This window comes from Panthera leo, chromosome A1 (assembly GCF_018350215.1).
Source record: "Panthera leo isolate Ple1 chromosome A1, P.leo_Ple1_pat1.1, whole genome shotgun sequence".
NCBI lineage: Eukaryota > Metazoa > Chordata > Mammalia > Carnivora > Felidae > Panthera > Panthera leo.
In genome coordinates, this window is record NC_056679.1 from 233,819,038 (window position 1) to 233,841,799 (window position 22,762).

At 58.1% G+C, this 22,762-nt stretch overlaps 1 protein-coding gene and 1 pseudogene across 2 annotated transcripts in view; both read right to left on the minus strand.

The window, feature by feature from the left end:
• Positions 1 to 9,557: 9,557 nt before the first annotated feature.
• LOC122202321 lies at positions 9,558 to 9,742 on the minus strand (annotated as a pseudogene).
• A 4,052-nt stretch (positions 9,743 to 13,794) lies between these two features.
• TENT4A (terminal nucleotidyltransferase 4A) overlaps positions 13,795 to 22,762 on the minus strand; it is a 46,291-nt gene continuing 37,323 nt past the window's right edge. The window contains exons 8-13 of one of the 2 annotated variants that reach the window (XM_042953448.1): positions 22,362 to 22,488; positions 21,268 to 21,368; positions 20,487 to 20,659; positions 19,902 to 20,060; positions 17,452 to 17,616; positions 13,795 to 15,618 (exon numbers count right to left, since the gene is read on the minus strand). In XM_042953448.1, the coding sequence (XP_042809382.1) occupies positions 15,427 to 15,618; positions 17,452 to 17,616; positions 19,902 to 20,060; positions 20,487 to 20,659; positions 21,268 to 21,368; positions 22,362 to 22,488 (917 nt within the window). In that variant the 3' untranslated portion in view covers positions 13,795 to 15,426. Of the gene's footprint in view, positions 15,622 to 17,451; positions 17,617 to 19,901; positions 20,061 to 20,486; positions 20,660 to 21,267; positions 21,369 to 22,361; positions 22,489 to 22,762 lie in introns of both variants that reach the window. The other variant, XM_042953439.1, reaches the window with a different exon arrangement.

Consider the following 22,762-nt stretch of genomic DNA (forward strand, 5'->3'; position numbering starts at 1 on the left):
ACCTGCGGAGAAAGACCTCCCGCCCTCTGCACTGAAGGCAGGGCCCTTGAAAGCTGCAGCCCAGCCCCCCGCCACCAGTCCCCTGCCCCCAGCGCTTCACGCAGGCGTTTGCTCCGGCTTCTTCCTGGACCCCCATTCCGTCAGATGGGTATTTCCTGTGTCTGTGCTCCACTCAACGTTTGCCAACCTTTTAGTTTGTGAAAAGCTTTACCTCTCAAGTAAGCAAACAAAGGGACACTCCTGGGAGGATTTCACAAGTGATGCTGCGTTTACACACGCTGTACAGGAGTCCCGAGCAGTCCTACACTCCTGGACCGAAGCCCCCTGTCGACTGGACACGTCAGCTTCATTTTTCCGAAACTTCTATTCTATAGCCAACAAGCATTGTTCTCTCTCTCTCTCTGTCAAATGTTTATTTATTTATTTTTGAGAGAGAGTGAGAGAGCGAGCAGGGGAGGGGCACAGAGAGAGGGAGACCGAGAATCCCAAGCAGGCTCCAGGCTCCGAGCTGTCAGCACAGAGCCCGACATGGGGCTCGATCTCACAGACCGTAAGATCCTGACCTGAGCTAGATCAACAGTCAGATGCTTAACCTGATCCACCCCGGGGCCCCCATCACTCTCTATCTTGCATCCAACATGGTCGCAAGTGACTGGTTTCCGTCAGCACTCTTCTTACAAAGAAGCCCGAATTCCGTTACCTCTAGGTAGGTACTCGATCCTTTTTGGAGGAGTTGTGGCAAGGACCCACTGGGTGCAGGGGGACCCACCTCACAAACTAGCCAGCTGCTCCCACACTCGTGACCCAAGGATCGTGCTTCAAGAAACTTCCCAACTGCTGTGTGCTGTGGACGGCAGTGAAGAGTTAAGTCATTGGCAGTAAATTTACACGTGAGAAGGATCCGTTGTCCACACCACAGCACGATGAGAGGAGGGTTGCGGCACGAATGATGTAAGTAAGGAGGAGAGAGACCCTCCAAGGTTCTTGGGGGTGATGGCGTGAGAGCTGTGCCTCAAAGGAGGAGTAAGACATTTTGTCATCGAGATAAAATTCACCATCTTCGAGTGCACAGTTCAGTGGTTTTGATACTGGCCGTGTTGTTGTGCAAACACCCCAACCATCCAGTTCCCAAACATTCTCCCCCTCTCCCCACCTGCAGCCACTGCTCTGCTTTATGTCTATGGATTTGCGTATAAGGGAAGCGCAAACCAAAACCACAATGGGATACGGCTTCATACCCCCTAGGGTGGCTAGAATTGAAAATTCGAGTAATCACAAGTACCGGTGAGGATGGGGGGGAGCCAGCCCCTCCCACATCGCTGGTGGGAACGTCAAATGGTAAAGACAGTTTGGAAAGCAGCTTGGCCGTTCCTCGGTGAGTTACACACCGAGTCATCATATGATGCAGCATTTCACTCCCAGGTGTATACACAGGAGAAATGGAAGCTGATGTCCAGACAGAAACTTGCACGTGAATGTTCACGGCAGCATTGTTCGAAATGGCTAAAAAAAAGTGGGCATGACCCAAATATCCATCAGCCAATGAAGAGATGAATGAAATGTACATCCACAGTCCAGTGTCGCTCCACCAGGAAAAGGAATGAATTACTTCTCCCTTCTGCTCAGTGAAATAGGGCAGACACAGAAGGTGACGTCACTGCATGATTCCATGAATAGGAATAAGACGTCAGCAGGTGAAAGGGCGCCTGGGGGGCTCAGCTGGTTGAGCATCCGACTTCGGCTCAGGTCACGATCTCGCAGTTCGTGGGCTCGAGCCCCATGTCCGGCTCTGTGCTGACAGTCTGGAGCGTCCTTCGGATTCTGTGTCTCCCTCTCTCTCTCTGCCCCTCTCCCGCTCATAGTCCGTCTCTCTCTCTCTCTCTCTCTCTCTCTCTCTCTCTCAAAAATAAACATTAAAAAAAATAATTAAAAAAAAAAAGACATCAGCAGGAGAAGAGTGAGGGGACCCAGTGGGTAAGTAGGAACAGCAGAAAGAGCCACAGTGAACACTTACTCTGCACAGGAATTGCCTCCCATCCTCACCACAACCCACAAGGCAGATATTATTTTATCTCCATTTTACAGACGAGAAAGGTCCCAGGCTGAGACCTCACCTAGGAGACACGGTGGACCCCCAGCGGGCTGGCGGGCTCCAGAACTCAAGCCCTTCCCAAGCAGGAGCCCGAGTGAGGGCTCCACCTGCTGCCGAGGAGATGGGAAAGGAGCCCCTTCACCCTTGCCCTCAGTGTCTGCCCTCAAACGCCAGGCCAGCCTCCAGGCTGCATCTGACATCCACTGTGAACTCCCTCTCAGAGAGTAGGAGCACCGGACCCCCGCAGGGGCAGGGGAATGGTCCCTGAGCTTGAGCCCTACCCTGAAGACGCAGGCCCATTGTCCTGCTCCCCACGAGGCCGATGACACATCACAGCCTCAGCACCACTGGCGCCCAGAGGGATGCGCTGCTGAAGACGTGACCCCCTTCCCCCTCGCTGCCCCACAGCGCCCTGTGTCTTCCCCACGGTCAGCCCTCACCGCTGTGCGGTCCCTTCTTCGCCGGCATGAGGAGGCAACGTCTACAGAAGCTGGGACCATGACCACGTCCGCCAACTTCATCTGCTTACCTCATCTGAAGGAGGGAGGGAGGGAGGGAGGGAGGGAGGGAGGGAGCATTACGGCTGTCTGTTTGTGTCCCCCAAAGCTCCTGTGTCAAAGCCCTAACCTCCAGTGGGATGGCATTAGGAGTGGGGCCTGTGGCAGGTGGTTAGGTTTGGAGGAGGGTGGAGCCCCCTCCAAAGGTCCAGCCCCCTTTGGTGGAGGGTGGAGGATTAGTGTCCTTTCTGTAGAAGAGGGAGACCGATCTCTCCCTTCGCAGGCATGCACCAAGGAAAAGCCCCATGAGGACAGTGAGAAGGCAGCCAGGCACCAGCCAGGAACCAAATCTGCTGGCACCCCGATCGTGGACCTCCAGCCTCCAGAACCGTGAGCAGTAAATGTCTGCCACGGAAGCCGCCCAGCCCGTGGCATCTGTCACAGTGGCCAAGCTGACGAGGCCTGGGGAGAGAAAGCAGTGGGTTGGGGTGTGGGGCTGAACTGTGTCCTCCAAAAATTCACATCCACCAGGAACCTCAGCGTAGCATGTTGATTGGAAATAGGGTCTTTGCGGATGTCATTGGGTAAATTAAAAGGAGGTCTTAACTGGATTGGGGGGGCCCTAACCCCAAACCGGTGTCTTGAGAAGGTGAGGGAAATGGACACAGACACGGACGCAGAGGGAAGGCGGCCATGGGGAGACGAAGGCAGTGATCGCAGCGAGGTGGCCACAAGTCAGGGCCCGCCAGGGACTGCCAGCCGCTGTGACGGGCTGGAAGAGTCCAGGCAGGGCGCTCCCCCGGAAACTTCTGAAAGACCACGGCCTCCCAGTTTGTGGCACTTTGTTAGGGTGGCCTGGGGACGCTAGGACAGCCTCTGGTGAGTTTCTATGCAGGACAGCCATGTGTGTCTGGGCTTTTCAGGCCCTGGGGCTTCAGCGCTTACGGAGCCCCGGCTGGGCCCACAGTACCCCTCCCAGCCCTGTGCACCTGCTGTGCTAAAGGGACAGAAGAGGCAAGCCAGGAGGCCTGGGGGCAGAGGCCGCTGAGCTGCAGGTGAGGGTCTCGGGGAAGGGGGGTCACGTACGTCTCCTACCTCCTCCTCCCCACCAACCTGCTGATATTACCATCGCTATGTCCTGGGGCGTGACGGGCATTTAAACACATCAGCAGGAGCCAAATGCTCAGAGCGGTGCCTGGGGCACAGTGAGCCCCGTGTGGACCTCTAGTGTGTTGTGTGCATGTATGTATGTGCTTCTGGCTGGACAGCCTCTTCTCAGGGGCCTGAGAGCCCACACACGGCCTCCTCCTTTCAGCCACCAAGGAGCTCGTCCTCCAGAGCCGGGCCTGTGTAATCGCCTTCGATCAATACCAGCCAGGGGCCTACTCTCTTCCTTCACGTCAAGAAGGGAAAGGTCAAGTCAGGATGAAAAGGTTAAGTTGGAAAGATCATCAGCGTTCCTGTCATTTTCTAGGTCAGGTGGGTTCCACTTGAAATCCTGTCAAACAGAAATTTAGCTGAAATTGTTTCAGGGAGAAAACGCGATTAGAAGAAGATAGAACCAACAGGGCCCGATCACAAGCCGCCGGGTGATTATTTGACGGGCTCTGCGTTGAGTTTGTGTGTTTTCCTGCCCCCCACACGCTCACCCGCATAGGTGTGCACACACGTGTGCGTATAAGTGTGCACACACACGCATGCACGCCCGTATAGGTGAGTGCACGCGTCCATACACGTCACTGACCATTAACACCCATTCCATCAAATTACATCATTCGAGCCTTTCCCAGATGCAGTCTCTGAAGCAGGATGTTGTCCTGGGGCGGGGAGGGTGTTGGGCTGGGAAACAAGCATGCGATTCTTTTTTTTTTTTAATTTTTAAAAAAATTTTCTAACGTTTATTTATTTTTGAGAGATACAGAGACAGAGTGCGAGCAGGGGAAGGGCAGAGAGAGAGGGAGACACAGAACGTGAAGCAGGCTCCGGGCTCCAAGCTGTCAGCACAGAGCGTGACGCGGGGCTCGAACCCACGGACCGTGAGATCATGACCTGAGCCGAAGTCGGATGCCCAACCGACGGAGCCCCCCCGGCACCCCCTGTGCAGTTCTTCTAAAGTCATCAATCTGCCTGCAAGAGTCAGGCCGGGGGCAGGTGGGCTTCATGCAGGTGACATTGGATGGGTCTTGGAGATTTAGTAGTGCTTCCAGGTGGACAAAGACAAGAGCTCCCAGCTGTTCCGGAGAGACCACGGGCCTGGGGGTGGGGTGGATGCCAGCATCTCCGCAGCCTTGCCCGGACCAGTGTAGGCACAGGCCAGTCACATCACCAGTTCTCACGGCCACAGCAAACCGCCATGCTTGGCCCTCTCAGCAAGTTGGGGCTCCCTCCCGTCACCACCCTTGGGAACACCAGGGACTGTGCCCATCCGTCCCCGGGCTGGCTGAGGAAAAGCTCTGAGAGCCCCGGCAGCTGTCCCTGGAGGCCTTAATGTCGTAGCTGCGCCAGAGGCACAGGAGCAGCCAGGGAACCAGGCACGGCTCACCTCCAACACCGCAAAGGGAGACGCCGCCCCCAGATAGCCGGGGCCCTCCCAGGACGGGGCTTGTGAACCCCCCACCACAAACCCCACCAAACCCCATGCAAACATCAAGTATCCGGGGCCCACGGCAGCGGAGCAGAACGTACCCATGAGACTGTAGGCCCCAGCGTCAGGCTGCGCACTGACCAAAGTGAGGCGGGCCAAAGTCACGTGGGGCTCAGCCTCCAGCAGCCGTCCCCGGTGCAAGCAATCCCGGACCCTGACCCTGACCCTGACCCTGCCATGCCGAGCCCCCTGCCCACGCACGTGGGCACCAACCAAGAGTAACAGAAGGAAAAGCAAGATGGCACCCCCCCACAGCGGAGTCCCGCCCTTGGAGGGGACGTGCGCCGTGGTCTGTTTCTTGGGGAGCGCGTGTTAGGAATGCTGACCAGTAGCAAGCGCCCTGTCACCACGCAAAAGCATTTCCAAGACCTCGGCTTGAACAGCTACTCTGGACACGTGGGTGATTCCCGCGTTCCCTGTCCAGGCCGCAGGGGGCAGCAGGACCGCCTCCTGAGACGGTGTGAGTGGCGGCCAGAAGCTCACTCCCCTCCGAGCCCCTCTGGTGTCTGTCCCCGTGCGCGTGCTGAGAGGGGTCGCAGATGTCACCACGTGGGACATCTGAGTGTGTGAGGACGACCCCCCCCTCCCCCCCGAGGCCTGGAAGTGAGGCAGGAGCTGGGCCGTGTCCCTTCTGTCATCTCAGAGCCGCCTGAAGCCCGGCCCTCCCAAAGGAGGACGCGTGCTGGGTTGACCTCCTTGTGACGGCAGGCCAGGCCAGTTAGGTGCTCGGAGCTGTGAGTGATTTTTGTCCCCAGGGCTCTGGCCTCACTGCCCGGCACAACACGGTGCAACGTTCACCTAATTTAAGGAAGCGCACGGCAGCACTTTCTCTCACTCCTCGGGGAGGCCCCTGCGTCTCCCTGTGAACCAAGAGCGCGAGCAAAAGGACTTAAGGGCACAAGTGCCGGGCCCAGGGCCCTTCCTCCCGCCTCGGGAAGCCCGAGGGGTGACGTGTCAGCCCGCAGCTGCCGTAAAAGATGGTCACAGACGTGGTGGCTCAAAACGACACCGATCTTCCCCCACACGGTTTTGCAGGCCGGAAGTCCAAACTCAGTTCGCAGGTTAGCGCTGAGGCAGGGCCGGCTCCTTCTGAGGGGTCGGAGGTCACACCTGCCCCTCGACCCTTCCAGCTGCCCGTGGCTGCTGTCATTCCTTGGCCTGTGGCCACGTCACTCCGATCTCCGCTTCTATCACTGCGTTGGCTTCTCTTTCTCTGTCGTCAGAGCTCCCCCTACCTCCCCCCACCCCGTAGGGTACTTGTAATTATAGTCAGGGCTCACCCACATCATCCCAGGCAGTCTCCCCATTTTAAGCTCCTTAATTGACAACATCTGCAAAATCTCCCTTGCTGCACACGGCAACGTCACAGGCTTGGGGGATGAGGACACGGGCAGCTGCTGCGGGCCTGAACCCGCCCCCCCAAATCCCCCCCAAAATCTCCCACTGAAGCTCTAACCAGTACCTTGGACCATGACCTTATTTGGAAATAGAGCTGTTGTGGATGTAACTAGCTGATAGGACGTCACCCTGGAGCAGGGGAGGCCCCTCATCTGACAGGTGTCCTTATAAAAAGGGGAAATGTGGACACAGACTCGCACACACAGGGAGAAGGCCGTGTGCAGGTGCGGGCAGACAGGGTGATGTGTCCACAAGCCAAGGGGTGCCAGAGATGGCCAGGAAACCCTCAGAGACTAGGGGAGTAGCCTGGAATGTGTTCTCCCCCGGCGCCTTAGAAGGAAATAGCCCACTGACCCCTTGACCGTGGACTTCAGGCCTCCAGAACCGTGAGACAATGAAGGTCTGTCGTCTAGGCCGCCCGGTCTGTGATATTTTGTTACATGGCCCCAGGAAACTGACCTAACATCTTGGGGGCAGGACTCAGGCCAGCAGCCGAGCGGGTGACCTATGTGGTGACTTGAGGTGGGGCCCAGGGGAAGTGGGGTCAGGTGAGGTGGGGGAAGTGAGATGGGGCCCAGGTGGGGTGGGGGGAGGTGAGACGGGGGGAGAGGTGAGGCGGGGAGAGGTGAGGCAGGGGGAGGTGAGGGGGGCACGAGGCCACCTTGCTCTCCAGTTTTTCCTCCACAAGATGAGGAGCAAGAGCCGTGCACCCCAACCTCTGAGTCCACAAACTGCACCCCACCCACCTGGTCACCTGCTGTCAGCACCGCAAATGAGAGACCCCCCCCCCCCCAGGAAGTTCCTGTGCGCGTGCCCGTCACTACAAAGGAAGCCCGTGATGGTCTTGAGGACAGTGGGACCCCGCACATCCCCTCCGTCTCCCCCCGTCCCTGGAGCCTGGCCCTGCCCCCCAGCAGCAGCGGGACCAGGAACGCGACGCAGGAACGTGTTCCGTGCTGAATCCCCTCTGTTGCCCTCATCCTCAAGCCCCGTCTGCGAATAGCAGCCCCCGGAGTATTGTTGGGGTCCTCAAATCCCCCTCGGTTTCCGTGGTTTGCTAGAAAGACTCAGAGCACTCGGAAATGATGAGATACTGGGGTTTACGACGGCGGCAGGATACGGGCCGTAACCAGCAAAGCCTCGAGGGGCGAGCCCAGGACAGACGGTGCACAAGCTTCCAAGGGCCCGTTCCGGGGAGCTGTGCGGACGGCCCTGAATTCTCACAGCAGGGACGCGTGGCCACACACGTGGAGCACTGCCAGCCGGGGAAGCTCACCCAGAGCCTTGGGTCCAGGGATTTTGTGCGTGGCCGACCTCAATTCTCGGGCTTCAGCCCCTCTGCAGGTCAAACCGAGGCAGTGGGCCCCGCGGCCCCCGTGAATCACGTTGCCAGCCTGACAGCTGTCAGGGCCCAGAGCCCCGGATAAACAGAGACGCTCTTGTCGGGCAGGACATCACAGGGGCTTAGAGGTGACCTCTGGGAACGGTTAGGGACCGCGCGTGTCTCTGCAGTGTGCAGGGTGTGAACAAGTCAGGCCTGCTGAGTTAACACGCTGCTCCAAGCCCAGTCCCTGCTGGTCACGCTGGGAGGCCCTGCCAGGCAGATTCCTTCTGGATTCCTTCTGGATTCTCTGAATCCAGCCGCCCGGACAAGACCCCATGCCTGGATCTCGCCGGATGTAACCGTCTGTGGACGTGAGTCAACGACTGCACTGCTAACCTGAGGGAATCTCACCGGATCCCTTCCTCCAGTTGGAAGAGAAGCCCTTCCCCGCCAAGGTCTCCACATCCGAGTCCACAGGCCCCATTTTTAGGGCCTTGAAGAGCAGTAGCACAAGGAGCAAAAAGGGAATTGGCTTCATAACTCTTGTGATTTCTCCAGTATTTATAACAAATCAGTTATAGATTTTTATAATAAATATAAGGGCGGCATAATGAATCTGTGACGCTGTGGCCATAAAACCCACTGCCCTCCAGCGTGGAGTTTGCCGGTTCGAGCGGTAGAGTGGATTTGGAGTCCACAGAAGATATTCCTCACTCTTAGGATTTTGCAGATCTTTTTTCTTTTTCAGTTCTGGAAAAAAAGCGGCAGCCTGATTTCCCCGTACTTGTCTTTCACCACAGCACATGGTTTCCTTTCCAATATTAACTTATTTCACAGCCCACGTGGGGGGGGGGGGGGGGGGGCACCCACCCACCCTCAGGGGACCCTCTGGCCAGGGGTGAGTGAGCCCTGTGGCCAGGGAGGGAGGGAGGGGTGTGGAGGTTTGCAGGGCTGAGGGAGCCTGCCAGTGAGGCAAGGGCGCCCTCTCTCTTCCCTGCAGCGAGACAGCAGCCAGAACTTCTGGAAGGCCGGGGCAGCGGGGAGGGGGCAGGAGGGGGGGTAGACCGCGATGCCCACCTGACACCCCCTCGCCCCCCTAGCAGGTAGCAGCGGGCAGTGGGGGACATCTGTCAGCAGACACAGCCCATCCAGGAACCCGATACAGACAAAACAAAGCGTCGGCCGTTACGTGGCTCCCTCCTGGCTTCAGCTTTCCTTCTTCCAGGGCAGACGGCGGCAGGCACACTATCGAAACTCCGAACTCCACCCTCCGGTCATAGCTAAAAGGAGGACTTGGTATTTTAAAAATCCTGGTTCAGGGGCCCCTGAGTGGCTCAGTCGGTTGGGCGTCCGACTTCGGCTCAGGTCACGATCTCAGGGTCTGTGAGTTCGAGCCCCTTGTGCTGACAGCTCAGAGCCTGGAGCCTGCTTCGGATTCTGGGTCTCCCTCTCTCTCTGCCCCTCCCCTGCTCAGGCTCTATCTGTCTTTCTCAAAAATAAACATTAAAAAAATTAGAATAAAAATTCTGGTTCATATCTGGATTCCAATTTTCCTTAAAAGAAAAAAAAAAAGCACCTTGAGTCTTAAATCTACTTGCTGCTGCTTTTGGTAACGTGAAAAAAATTTTCGCTCACTAAAGCTTTGCTGTCTATTTGTTCCAGACTTTCTTTGGTATGTAATAACGGAAGCAAGGGAAGCGTGACCACGTCCCCATAATAGTTTTCAATTAGCAACAATCGCGCCTCGGATAACCTCATTGGCTACGATACTGCCACTGCGCAAAGCTACGTCCCCATAATAAACCAGTGAGCATCTCAGGCAATTTCTGGGTGGCGCCCAGCAGGGTGCTGATCCTGGGAGCAACATGCTCACAGGTGCGTGCACAACCCCCCCCCCCCACCTCCAGAAGGCTCGTGATCTATTAGGAAGATGAAATTGAAAAGGAAATGCCACTTTCTTGCCACGATATAGCAGATGTCAAAAGGAAGAGAAGATCAACTGGCCAGTGATGATTCCAGGACTGAACACCAGAAGAGACAAAAACAATCCTTCTGGACCCCTTCAGGTGGCTCTGGGGGGAGAAGGGACCCACGCGACGTGGGCGAAGGGGCCCGTCCCAGAAAGGGTGGACAGAGATCATGGAGGACGAGGTTGCCCCCGAGGACAGCCGACGTTCGCTCGGCACTCCAAGAGACATGGGACACACAGGTGGAGACCGAGGGTGTCAGGGCCTCCCGAACTCAGGCAGGACCCCCTTCCCGGCACCAGACCTATCCCTGGGGTCTTCTGAAACTTTGCAACGAGCTGAAAATCCAGGACACGAAGAGCGAGGGAGGCCAGCCCCGAACACCCCAACTGCTTTGATCTGTACTCCAGACAGAGTTCAGCAGCATTCATTATACCTTGATCTCTGTGGACCCCGCCCATCTGAGTTTCTCGAAAAGCGGCACACAGGGTGCTTAACCTCTCTGTGCCACGGTTTGTTCCTCTGGAGGTGGGAAGGACCCCTGCGCCCTGGCGGCAGTGGTGGTGACGGCGTGCCAGGCCCCTGAAGTCATTAGCTCACGTCCACGAATGGTCCAGGCCATGCCGACCCACCAAGTGCTCACGACGTCAGCCTCCTCTCAGCGTCAGGCCCACCCGCGTGGCCTTGGCCGGAGGCCCCGGTGTCCCACACCTGCCTGTACCGGGAGAAGGGCCGAGGGAGGGGAGGAGGCGCCAGGGACAGAGGAAGACGGCAGAAGCTGCCAGAAGCCGGGCGAGTCAAGATGGAGCTACAACTACCAGCTGGGTTTGGAGCGTGCTTTTCCAGAGCCCGCCTTGGCGAGGACCCGCACGGTAAGCGTAAACGCCGACCGCGAAGGCCAAGGCGACGGCAAACCTCCACGTTTCACGAGCCAGGAGGCTTTAGCCTCACCATCGAAACACATCAAGCCGGGCGGCTCTCATCACTGGTTGCTGCGTGATGAGAATTTCCACCGTCCGGGCCAGCTGTCCACAGGGAGCCACAGATCAGGCCACAGTCTGGAAGCTCACGGGACTCAATGATGGAAGTGGAGGTTTTGCTGCCCAAACCGGGCAGCGGCTCTAAGCTCACCGGAGGACCAGAAGGGTGGCCGCGCTGCTTGTGAAGAGCCCCCCCGCCCGCCACTGTCAGGATGTGCCATCACTTCGGTCCCACCTCAGGTCTGCCTTGTGGCCCCGAGACCCCGCTCCCAGGGCCGGGGTTCAGTGTCCTCACCTAGGGCAGAGCTGCCCCGGCTGGGCTCCAGAGCCCTTCCGATTTCACAACCCTCTCGTGATTCCCCTGGAGCCGAGCACACAGCTGCCGGGTAGGCTTGGATTTGGCCACAGCCGTCCACACCTATCACCGTGGAGACACTCGGGACTTCGGGAGATTCAGGCAGGAAGAACTAAAATCTGCGAGCCACCCGCTTCTTACCAAAACTTTAAATGACCCACAAGAGAACCTTCGTGTGACGTGTAACGCTTGTCAGTGCCTCAAATGTCCGGGTTCAGAGGTCACGGACAGAGAGCGCAGCATCTGCAAGAACCCAAGTTGTGTTTATTGATCTTGCCCGCAATTCACTCCAGGGCCTCGTAAGTCATGGGCTGGCCCTTGCCGGGGGCCCACTGAAGCCGGGAGACTAAAGGTGCGTGGAACCGCCAGCTTTGTCCACGGTGCCTCGTGACAAATGACTTCTGAACTGCCCCACCCCACGGAGCTGTGGAAGCACAGCGAGGAAACCGAGTTTCAAGCCATTCTTGACAAGAATTAGCCCCAACTGTGGGGTGTTTGGGCTGTTGTGTGTTTCATCCTTTCTCGGGCAGCCTCCTCTGGTCATGTAAGTTACCCCGCCACGGGCCTGGACTCTGCCACTTAGCAAATATCGACAGCACACCCTTCTCCTCTCCCAAGTTTCAGGAAGATCATCACAGGGCGAGGGCAACAAAACCGTGCACACGTGGGCTGGTCTGTCTGCATCACGGAGGTCCCACCTCCCGCGCTGCACACGGGAACGCCAGGAACCTGGGAGAGAGACAGCGAGGACACGAGGCCCCACAGCAACTCCAAGAGGCGGTCACGGAGCAGTGGCCACAAGGGAGCTAATTTGGAGTCGTGGGATGTCCCGCGGACGGAGTCACTGTCGTGACCTGCAGGTGACCGACCTGAAGCCGAGTCACAGGACAGTGGGTGCAGGTATCCCCAACTGGGGTGGGGTGGGGGTGCTTACGTTTCAGGTAACTGCAGTCTCCCCCTCCCCCTCCCCGAGGCCCCGGGCTCACAGGCGTGACCTACCAACTGAGCGGGCTTCTCCCGGAGGCCGGGGGCTCCCGCAGATCGTGCCTTTCAGAGAACCGTGGGCAGAAACCCACAGGGGGTGTGGGGCCGCTGCCCTCCCACCCTGCCCAGTCCATCAGGTGGCCTTGCCGGTCCCATCCCACCTGCCCGTAGCTGCCCGCGGCCACCCCTGCTCACCTGGGCCACCTCGACGTCCTCCTCCTGCCCGCTCTCCGATGAGCGGCCACAGTGACTTAGAAGCCCTCCCACTTCCCGTCCGTCCCGGCTCACCTCCCTCTAGCCTCCGCTTCTGCACCTGCTCTGGGCCACCGGCCTCTTACAGCGCCACCGGCGCGCCAGCTCCTTAACCCTAACCCTAACCCAGCTCAAGCCCTCTCCTGGTCGGTCCTATTCGCAGACACACCTGTCACTCTGCCTCCAGCCACAACAGTGACATCTGGCACATCAGTTGCTTTCTGGGGCTTTATGCAGCCTTGCTGGAACTCAGGTGCACCTGCTTGGAGCACCCTCGAAATCTCTGTGGAAGGGAGGAGCGGATGAGCGAGGGTTGTACCAGGCTGTGGCTGAGGATTCTGGCACGCGCACTCCACGCAGGGGGGTGGCGGGGGGGGGGGGGGGGGGGGCTGCAGCTGACACTCGCTGCTCTGTAACAATTTTTAGATACTTCCTTGTAAGTTCTAAATGTGTCACATTTTAAGTTACATTCTGTTTGGCTGTCTCAAATGTGTTATTTTTGAGTGATATAATTTGACCTACGAGAGACGGAGACGGACGCGTTTCACTGGAAAGTCTTATTAGCACCCAGTGGTATCACACATCCCCTTGTCAGAAACGGCACGTCAATAGCGTCGTTTGAGTGGCGTTCCTGAACCCGCCGGGCTGGCGTGGAATGCGAGCGCAGACTGCCTTTCGGCCCCATTTCTTCTGCGCACAGCCTGGCACGTCAGCTGGATTCCGATTTCCTGAACCAGTGATAAAATAATTTTTCGCTGCTCTATTTAGAAACTTCAGGGATATGAACTTAGAGAAGCTCCCCCTCCTCTTGAAAGGAGAGCAAACGTTCAAACACAGACACCACCTGGTTTCCAAAGTTTATTAAAAATCAAAGAATAGAAAAACTTTACATAAAAATATGTCAATTTTAGCTTCCACATTGTTGTCCACACACAAAAAAAAATCGAAACATGATATCGTTTTGTTCAACCTGTAGCGCGTGACCACAGTGGTAGCCAGGCCAATTCATTCGGTTCACCATGACGGGGACGGGGTGTGGCGCCTGTGTCTACGAATCGAGCTTTAAAATGCACACCCCCCGGGGCCCTCGCCCCGCGGTGGCTCCTTGATGTAGGGTTACAGTCAATATTGCTAATGTGCGGAGATTAGTACAGGCCTACGTATCAGTTTTTATAAATATTTCTTTATCAATAGATTCACAATTTAAATATCTTTAAATATTTTTGATAACTTTCGATCAACAACAACTGCGGACATGTGCTACTCTGTTCTGGAACGCCGCCCCCCCCCCCCCCCACCCCGACAGCCCACAGCCCCAGCTCTCGACGGCGCTGTGAGCCAGTCCTGGGTCCGAGGCCGGCCGCAACAATGCGGAGCCGCCCTCCCTGGGGCCCCACCACCAGGCCGCACTCCAGAGCGCCCACTCGGCACATCGATCAGGTGTCATGGCAGTAAGTCTCGCGACTCGACCTTCTCCACTAGTGGACTTCAAAGACCAGCCTACCTGTAGTGTTCAGCAGGGCCGGAACCCCCATTTTAGAACTGGGGGCTCAGACGGCCTCTGAGATGCAGCCAACAACACCCAGGACAACTGTGGTGCTCCGAAAACTCAGGGTTAGGCAGGATGGACATATTCTTGTTGAGAACAAGGCCAAGGACAGTGGCCGCCGCGGCAGACTGCGCCCGCGTACTACGCCTGTAGGCTTCTCCAGTCGGGCGCCAGCCGCCCCCGGCCCCACCCCTGGGCTGTGCTGTCCTGCAATACGTTAAAAATACTCCCCACGGTGCACTGAGCAGCTGAAGGACTCCTCATAGGTTTGCTCTTAACAGAACGAAGGCATACTGCTATACAGATTCCTCAATGGAATCAACATAATTCCTTTCTCCACATTCCTAAAACTGGGTACCATTGTCCGTACTGATATTCACCAGACCCGTCCTTACAGGCCACGTTACTAAAACTGACGGAAGCATCTCAAAGTTCACATTTGTTTTTTTAGGATTTTATAATGTGACAACCCTTTCTCCCCTTAGAAAGTTCTGGCACTTTAAATGCTGGATTTGTTGTCTACTTTAAAAGAACCAAAAACCAAAACGTTAAGCTCTGTGGTCAGAGCGAGACAACAGACGGGCCGGAGGGCAGGGCCGGCGGGCAGCTGGTCAGAGGGCTTGGGGGCCGAGCCGCTTCCGAGAACCGCCGGGGCCACTCGGCTCCCCCGCCGGGCGCCGAGAGGCCTCGCCCGCGTCTGACCAAAAGGAAAACACGAAAACAAACCCCGAGCCCCTCACTCCGCGGTGTTGGTAACGGTGCTCATCAGACAACCAGCCGACACGATGAACCCAACTTAGAAAATGCGACTCGGGAAAGGACCTAAGCTTGTTTAAAAAAAACCTCCTCCCTTAAATATAACTTATGTGAAAATATGAATTAAATAAAAATATCTGAGTTATTGCACAAATCATAACTTTTCAGTATTTACATAGAAAAACAGTTCTGACACGGGACACGAAGCGTGAGGGCAGTGAGACGATGGCGGCCTCCCCGCCCCGCCCGCCGAGGAGGACACGAGACCGGGGTCGACCTCTGTCGCTCCGACAGACGCGCCCCGAAAACAGCCGCACCCGCTGCCGAGGAGCGCCGAGGCCGACGTCGCGTCCTGCAGGCCCCGTCCAGGCCCGCCTGGGCGCCGAGGGAGACGCCTGGGCAGGCGGAGGACAGCGTCCGCGCCGAGTAAGGCTTCACAGATGAGCACAGGGAGCTGTTCTTGAAGATGGACGCGACCACCACACGAGGAACATGCAGAGTGAGCGGCGGCGGGCGCCCCGAGGGGCCCGGCCCGCGTGCTGGATGCTGGTCTCAGTTCCTGGCCGGGCGCGAGGCCGCCCGGCGTGAGTCTGCGGAGAGCGGGGGCCGGGAGGCGCCGTCGGGGCCATTATCTGCTCAGACTGACAGGCAGGCTGTCCCTCGTGTGTGTGTGTTTTTTCCTCCTCCAGCCGGTGCGGTTGTACTGGTGGTGGCCCCGGTTGCCCACGGGGGGCCGCACGCCTCCGCTGCCCACGGAGCCATACGTGCCGCCCTGGCCGTGGCTGTGCGAGCCTTTCATGGACAGTTTCATGCCACTGTGCTGCTGGAGAGACAGAGGGGACAGCAGGGTCACAGGCCGCCCCGGAGCCACCGGGCGCCACGGTCTCGGGAGGCCCCCCACCCGGCTGCCACGGAGCGTCCCCGAGCCACGTCCCCCCTCCCCCCCCACACCGGAGACCCGGCCCAGCCCATGCACGGGGACGGCGCACACAGGCTGCCCACGGCAGCCACGTAGCAGTCTGGTCCCCGCTGCACACACAGTGTCCCCGTGACATTAAATGTGGAGGAGCTGAGAGAAAGTCGCCTCTCTTCCAGGTCACGTCGGTCACTGCACGTGAGGCGGGAAGTCCCACGCCCACTTGGCGACCCACCCGGGTCAAACCACACACATTCCTGCCCAAAGATGTTAGCGGCACACTTCCAACTGGTCCTATGTGTCCACAGAACTAAGGGCCCCCGGGTGTTTTTCCTCCGCTTTGGCTCTGAAATTCTGGAACACGTGCACGAGCTCCGTGCCCCCCAGCAGGCTGGGGGCTTGAGCCCCCGGGGGTGTGATGCTGGACACGCTGTGGCCGGCGCTTGGTGCTCCTACACCCGAAGCTCCACGCAAAGCAGAGCGGAGGAAACGTGCCCGCGGTCAGGAGTGTCGCAGCAAACAAGCAGCAGGGGGTGGGAAGCAAAGCCAATGTGCAGCTCACGAAGGTGCCTCCCTTCTCGAAGTCGTCCCTTCACCCTGTTTCTAGCAGGGCAGCATGATGCCCGTGGGGTGCCATGAACACCCCTCGTGACAGGACGGGTAAATCCAGGAAGGAACGTCTATTACTCGGCCCCAAACAGAAAAACCAGTCAGGACTTAATGACCTAGCTCCAAAGAGCCAGACCTTAAGCATCAAAAATTCACTGGCAAAATACGATCAGATAAGCATCAGAGGAACTGACTGGAGTAATCGAGGGGAGTGTCCCCGTATCCTCAGAGACAGGGGACATTCGCTTGGGGACACCGCACCCTAATTCCCACGGGCAGACGCCCGCTCTCGGAAACACTCCGGCGCTTTGAGAGCATACGAAGTTGATAATGACCTGTCTTCCCATCACCCGAGTTTCTCACGTGCAGCATCTGGAGAAGCCACAGGGGAACGGACAGGAGCGTCGCAGGGACCCCCGTGAAACCAGGTCAGATGCGGGCCCTCCCAGCGCACCCCGGCCCCTCTCCACCCCAGGGCGCACACACAAAGAAGGGGGGTGAGATCACACGGCGACACCTTGCGCTGGGCCACGCCAGCATTTGTTCGGGATTGTACCACTGGCTTCTTGAAATCCAAGGCATTTGGCATATAATTAACAAACGAACATGAAAACAAAATATTCCCCACTTCCAACCTTCTTTCCTTCCAACTTCAGTTTTATGCTAACAGGTTCAATCAAAGAATTATGGGAGATGCTTAAAACTATATTACACTTGAAAATATCTTAATACTTTTCTTTCATTACAAACAAAAGCAAACATGCATTTTGTTATGGATTATCAGAAAACAATTCCATCTTAAAGAACGTCTCTGTGGGGCAGTTAAACATCCAACTTGAGCGCAGGTCACGATCTGGTGGTTCACGAGTTCGAGCCCCACCGCTGGACTCTGTGCTGACAGCTCAGAGCCTGGAGCCTGCCTCGAATTCTGTCTCCCTCTCTCTCTGCCCCTCCCCCCCACTCGTTCTCCCTCTGTCTCTCAAAATAATCAAACTTAAAAGAATCATAAAAGTAAATAAATAGTAAAGAGCATCTCTGTGGAGCCCTGTCTCGGGCGGAGAGAGCATGGAGCCCCGGCCTGTCACAGACCCGCGTGGGTGGGCACCACCAGCAAGGGGGGCGGCCTACCTTGTGATACAGGTGAGGACTCGAGAGCGGGTTGGGAGATGCGGACGGAATGGCCGGGGAAGACATGTGGTGAACGGCTTTCAACGCTGGAGCTCCTTCGACGCCAACCTGTCTGCAAGCGACAGGGGCCACCCCGAGGGTCGGTGGAGGTATCGTGAACCTGGTCTAGGAACAGAAGGAGCAGAGACATCAGCGAGGCACCGAGGTCAGAGGTCACGGTCCCAGTTGTCACGCTGAGCCCGAGAAGGGAGGGCGCTACTTTGGAACAGCACTTGGCAAACAGGTTCACGAACGTTCTTTGTGTTTTCCTATAACCTGACAAGACTTTGTTTTGCCGCAAGAATACCTCACATTCTGAAACAGCATTTGCAGTATGAAGTCTGCCCGGGAAGCCAAGTCATAAAAGCTTCGCTGTTCCTGGAAGACCAAACGCCAATGTGACAAACGAGTCATCAGAGTAACAACCACCGCTCGCATCTCTGGAAAGAGCTGAAGCAGAGTCCCCGCCCCAACACAGGCCCAGAGGCCGCGCGCTGGCCCGTGGAGGGGTGCTGGGGAAGGCTGGCCCCTCCCCGTCCTCTCCGGCCCCTGGACTGCTTCTGTTTCTGCACAGGGTGCCCCTGGGAACTCTCTCGGACCGTTGAGAAAGGCACTGCCCACATCTTAGAATCCTCCGTGTGCCCCACAGACCCCTGGGGACTGACTGCAGCCCCCACCCTGAACAGCGCCTGGAACAGGTTGCCGGGACAGGTGCTGGGGTGTCCCGGATGGCACTCTGAGGCTGTGACACTCGCAGCCGCAGGGCGACAAGGGCGCCGGACACAGGCAGTGGCCCTTCCTTACGCGCTACCGAACGGAGCTCCCCACGGGGGCCTGCAGCGCACACGGGCCCTCTCTCTCGTCCGTGGGGGCTCTGCCCCGCCCAGGAGCTGGCATCGCCGGGAAGAGCCCACTGGGTCTGACAGACTCATGCCCCAGCCCCACGTGCCCATTTCGTCTCGAGCGGGGGGACACCTCCATGGAGACGGCACGCACGAGATATTGCAGACAGGAGTGGTTTACTCAGTTACTCTGCTAGAAGTAATGTCTGAAGTTCAGAAAGAAAACGAAGTGGGCCTCAAGCTGTGGCTTAAAATCTGAACGACCGCAGCTTTAGGCTCACTCACTGTCAGCACGAGTGACAGAGCAGACCACGGCACCAGCACCCGGCCTTCGACCTATCCCCCAAACATTCCTGGACTTCCTGCCAGAAGCACACGGTCGGCATTGGCTGGACCACCACGCAGCGGCCGCACTGGCCTTTGGGGGACCGGGGGCCTCGGGCAAGGTCAGACCCGATGACTGATCCAGGAAGACTGTGGCCACTACCACACCCAGAGTTCGTGGCAGAATATACTTTGTTTTTAATTTTTTTTTAAGTTTATTTACCGAGAGAGAGAGTACGAACAGGGGAGGGCCAGAGAGAGGGAGGGAGAGAGAATCCCAAGCAGGCTCCACGCGGACAGCGTGGACAGCGCGGAGGCCGGCGTGGGGCTCCAACGCACGCACCGTGAGATCGTGACCTGAGCCGAAATCAAAAGTCGGACGTTTAACCGGCTGAGCCCCCCAGGCGCCCCCAGAATCCATGTTCATAGCACAGGAAACCGCCTCAGCATGACACCCCCACGCAGTTCCCGGGAGTTGTGGCGGGGCCCTGCCGCCTGCCACCGTCGCCACCCCGTGTCACAGCACGCTGCCCTCGGCCTGCGGTCTGGGGCGCGTCCTGTGAGGACACCCTCCGGGGCCAAGCTCCAAGCAACAGAGCAATGAGCCCGTACGCTCGCGCCCACGTCCCTCTGCGCTCACCTCGTAACCCGCACTGTAGAGATGACCTTTCTTGAAAGGCAAATCCACGGTTGGGTTTCTCCACACACGTACTCAATTGTGTGCAATTGGGAAGAGCCACCAAATTTAGTGTTTTTTGAGATTACCTTTCAGACATCTAGTTTTGTCTAAATTAAAAAACAACAACAGAAAACATATTCTAACAGAAAAAGCCCTATAGATACTGCCTAATGAGTGACGCGAAAGAGTCGAAGTTTTTGGAGACTGGGAGAGGACGCCGAGACCACGGCCCCTCCCCGCCCGGGGGCAGCGCCAGACCCGCCAACGACAACAGTCGCACGCGGGGCTCAGAGGCGTCTTGGGACAGACGGTCGGCCCGCACCCCGTCAAGAGCCCTGTCAGGGTGGGAGACCAGCTGTCCCCCCAGTGCACGCCTGCCCAGAGTGGGCCTCGGGGACGCGCTCTGCCACAGGACGACCCAAGTCACACCCCGTCGATCCGCGAAAGACGAGGGGTCCTGCGAGGCCGAAACGTGCCTGCCGCAGAGCTCAGGAGTCGTTTACGCTTCAACAGCATCGGCCGGTCCCAGGGCCCGCCCCCAGGACGGGCGCCGGCCGGCCACGTACCTGAGCGTTAGTTGTCACGACCAGCGTTCTGGAGGCGGCGGGCTGGGGTTTGCCGCTCGTCATCGGCAAGGCGGTGGGCAGGCTGGCCAGCAGGGGAGTGGGCGCCTGCAGGCTGAACTGGTAGACGCTGGGCGTCGCGCAGGGCGGCGTGTCGGAATCCTGCAAGCAGGAACAACGGCGGGGAGCTGAAGACGGGCGCGCTGACGCGAAGGTCGGGAGCCCGCGTGCCCACCGGCCCCCCGCCACAGGAGCCCGAGGCTGCCCAACGCGGCCTCCAGTCGTCTCCGGACGGAACAGCATTCGAGCTGCGCAGGAGACCCCTCGCGTCAACGTTTCGTCTCCAGGCGGCCTTTAAAACACCACTCGAGGGCGTCCGCCCTAGCGACGACGTGTGGACGGCACGCCGGCTCCTGGGGCCCGCGGAGACCGGGGTCCCCGACTGGCGGCAGAGGCCCGCGGCAGGGCGGGGACCCGTCGGTGCGGTCTTGGGGTGCCCGCCACCCACACACGCACGGAGGGGAGAGGACCCCCGGGCCGCTAGACTTCAGAGGCCGGCCAGAGACGTCTCCCGGCCGGCGCACTCACAATGTCGCTTCCCGACAGGGAGGACACGGAGGAGGTGGAGGAGCCGGACGAGAGCAGCTGGGGGCTGGGCAGAGACAGGGTCAGGCGCTGGCCGTAGGCGGACTCCGGGTCCCGGCGCTGCGGCTGGTCCCCGTCACACGCGCTGATTCGCTCCTTTATCTTAATTCTGTCGTCTGCGGGGGAGACAGGCCCGAGTGACCTCCCTGAGAGGACCGGGGGGGGGGGGGCGTGGGCCCACAGGTGCCGCTGGGCCCGGACCCGGTGCGAACGAGACCGAGCAATTCAATTCCTAACTTTATTCAATTTTCTTAGCTTTTAAAGCTGTGTGTTTCAGCACTGGGACGCCTTCAAATGTGCTTAGAACAAGGTGGCTACGGGAACGGTTTCCGGCTGTAAACCTTACGAAATCTGAACACGCAGCCCGTGTCTGGGGAGCGTGCGGTGTGCACGCGGGGTCTCACGGGCCCAGCAGCACGGGAGTAAAACCTCTCAAAAATGTTTTATACACGTCGCGTGTTGAACAGAAGTTGAATACAATACGTGAAAATGAATTTCACCTGTTTCTTTTCGCATTTTGAATGCAGTTACTACAAGAGACGCTACCAGTCCACGTGTGGCACACGTCCTGTGTCCAGGGGCCTACATCTCATGGCTGCAAACTCTTACGCTACAGAAGACGAGGCACTTTCTCAGTCTGACAGTTACCACGGAGGGACCGAGAGGCACTGCCACACGAGGTGCCAAAGTGCACGAGTGACAGACGCGAGCAGGGAAGTCTCACCAGGCTCGGGCGCGGGGGGAGCCTTGCCGCCCCACTTCTCCTTGATCCACCTCCGGTAGTCGATCACCTCCTGAGTGACCTTGATGATTCTTCCCAGAGTGCTGCAGGAGGACACGGCGGGGGGTGGTCAGCGGAGGGCGGCAGCTACTATGAGCCCACAAGCCCTTGCGACCGGCTATTCTCTATTTTTAACAACGTATCCCTTTGCTAAGTGAAAGATGGTAGGAAGAAAGCTAAAATAATTTTACAAAGTACATATGAATTCTGATGCTTGAGCCCAGATGTGCTTTGAGATCATAGCATAGAAATGGTGGGCTCGCTTGTACAGATGTCCTGGGGCCTACAGCTACCTACAAAAGACAGTTTCCAGGAGGTGTCTAAGCAGGGGAGTGCCCCCCGCCCCCACCCAGCACTCACAAAGGTCTGACATGGCGTTATCCCCTGCGGAGGCAGCCAGGGCCGAGACTCCCAGCACCCAGCACCGGGCCGAAAGCCCTGCCGGAGAGCACCATGCGCGGAATGAGGCTCGAAACCCTCGACAAGCCAATCACCGGTAGTGCCGGGCTTCAAACTCCCCGTCCGGCACAGTTTCCACGAGCACTGGCCACCACCTCATTGTTCTTCCTTCCCACCGCCCCTTCACTCCATCCGCCCCCCCAGCTATGCCGCAGGCACGTCTCACAACCCGTAAGAGTCCTCTGAAATGGAGAGGCAAGAAAGAGCACGCACAGGGAGGAGGGCTGGGGCCTGTGCGCCCAGAGGCCCAGATGCACTCACTCAGAACTCAGTATGTGCATTTTGAAGACAGCCTCAAGGAAACGCATCACGTTCCCAAGTTTTAAAAAGCCAGAAATCACTTCCCCAAAATCAAACGCCCTGAAGAAACCGCCAAGTCCCCAAACAAGAAAGTTTCGGTGCCGAGCCACCCTGAACTCCCGCCCAGCCTTCCTCATCAGCATCTTCCTGGGCTACAAGGCGGGGGCACATCAAGCAATGACAGGGGCAGGCGGGGCCGGCTCCGCAGAGGCCGAGGCGTGTGGCCGCCACACCGCGGGGGCCACGAGCCCAGGACAGCGACAGGGGACTTGCGTTACCTTTCCGAGTCTCTGTTTGGATAGGACCTCGCGAGGGGCGACACGGCATGACTGAGAACAATGTAGGCATAGTCAAACACCTGCTTCACCTGCATGGCCCCATAGGAACTGCGGCCCACGTCATTTCCTGAAAGAGAGAGGCAGCTGTCAAACCCTGCCCAACATCCGGCCCTTGATCCAGATGTTTCCCGTCTTCTCCCGTGAGTCACTCTGCAGCGGGCCCTCCCCACTTCCGGACGCACCAGGAAGGCCGAGCCAGGCGCCTGCCAACACGCTGCCCGTCACTGGCGCCCATCTCCTGACGTTCGCGGGCTACGATCCGGGTCTACCTCCGTGCGATGTCATTCAGAGACAGAGTGACAGTCCGTGAAAAAGTCAGGCAGCTCCCCAGGTGGCAAAGA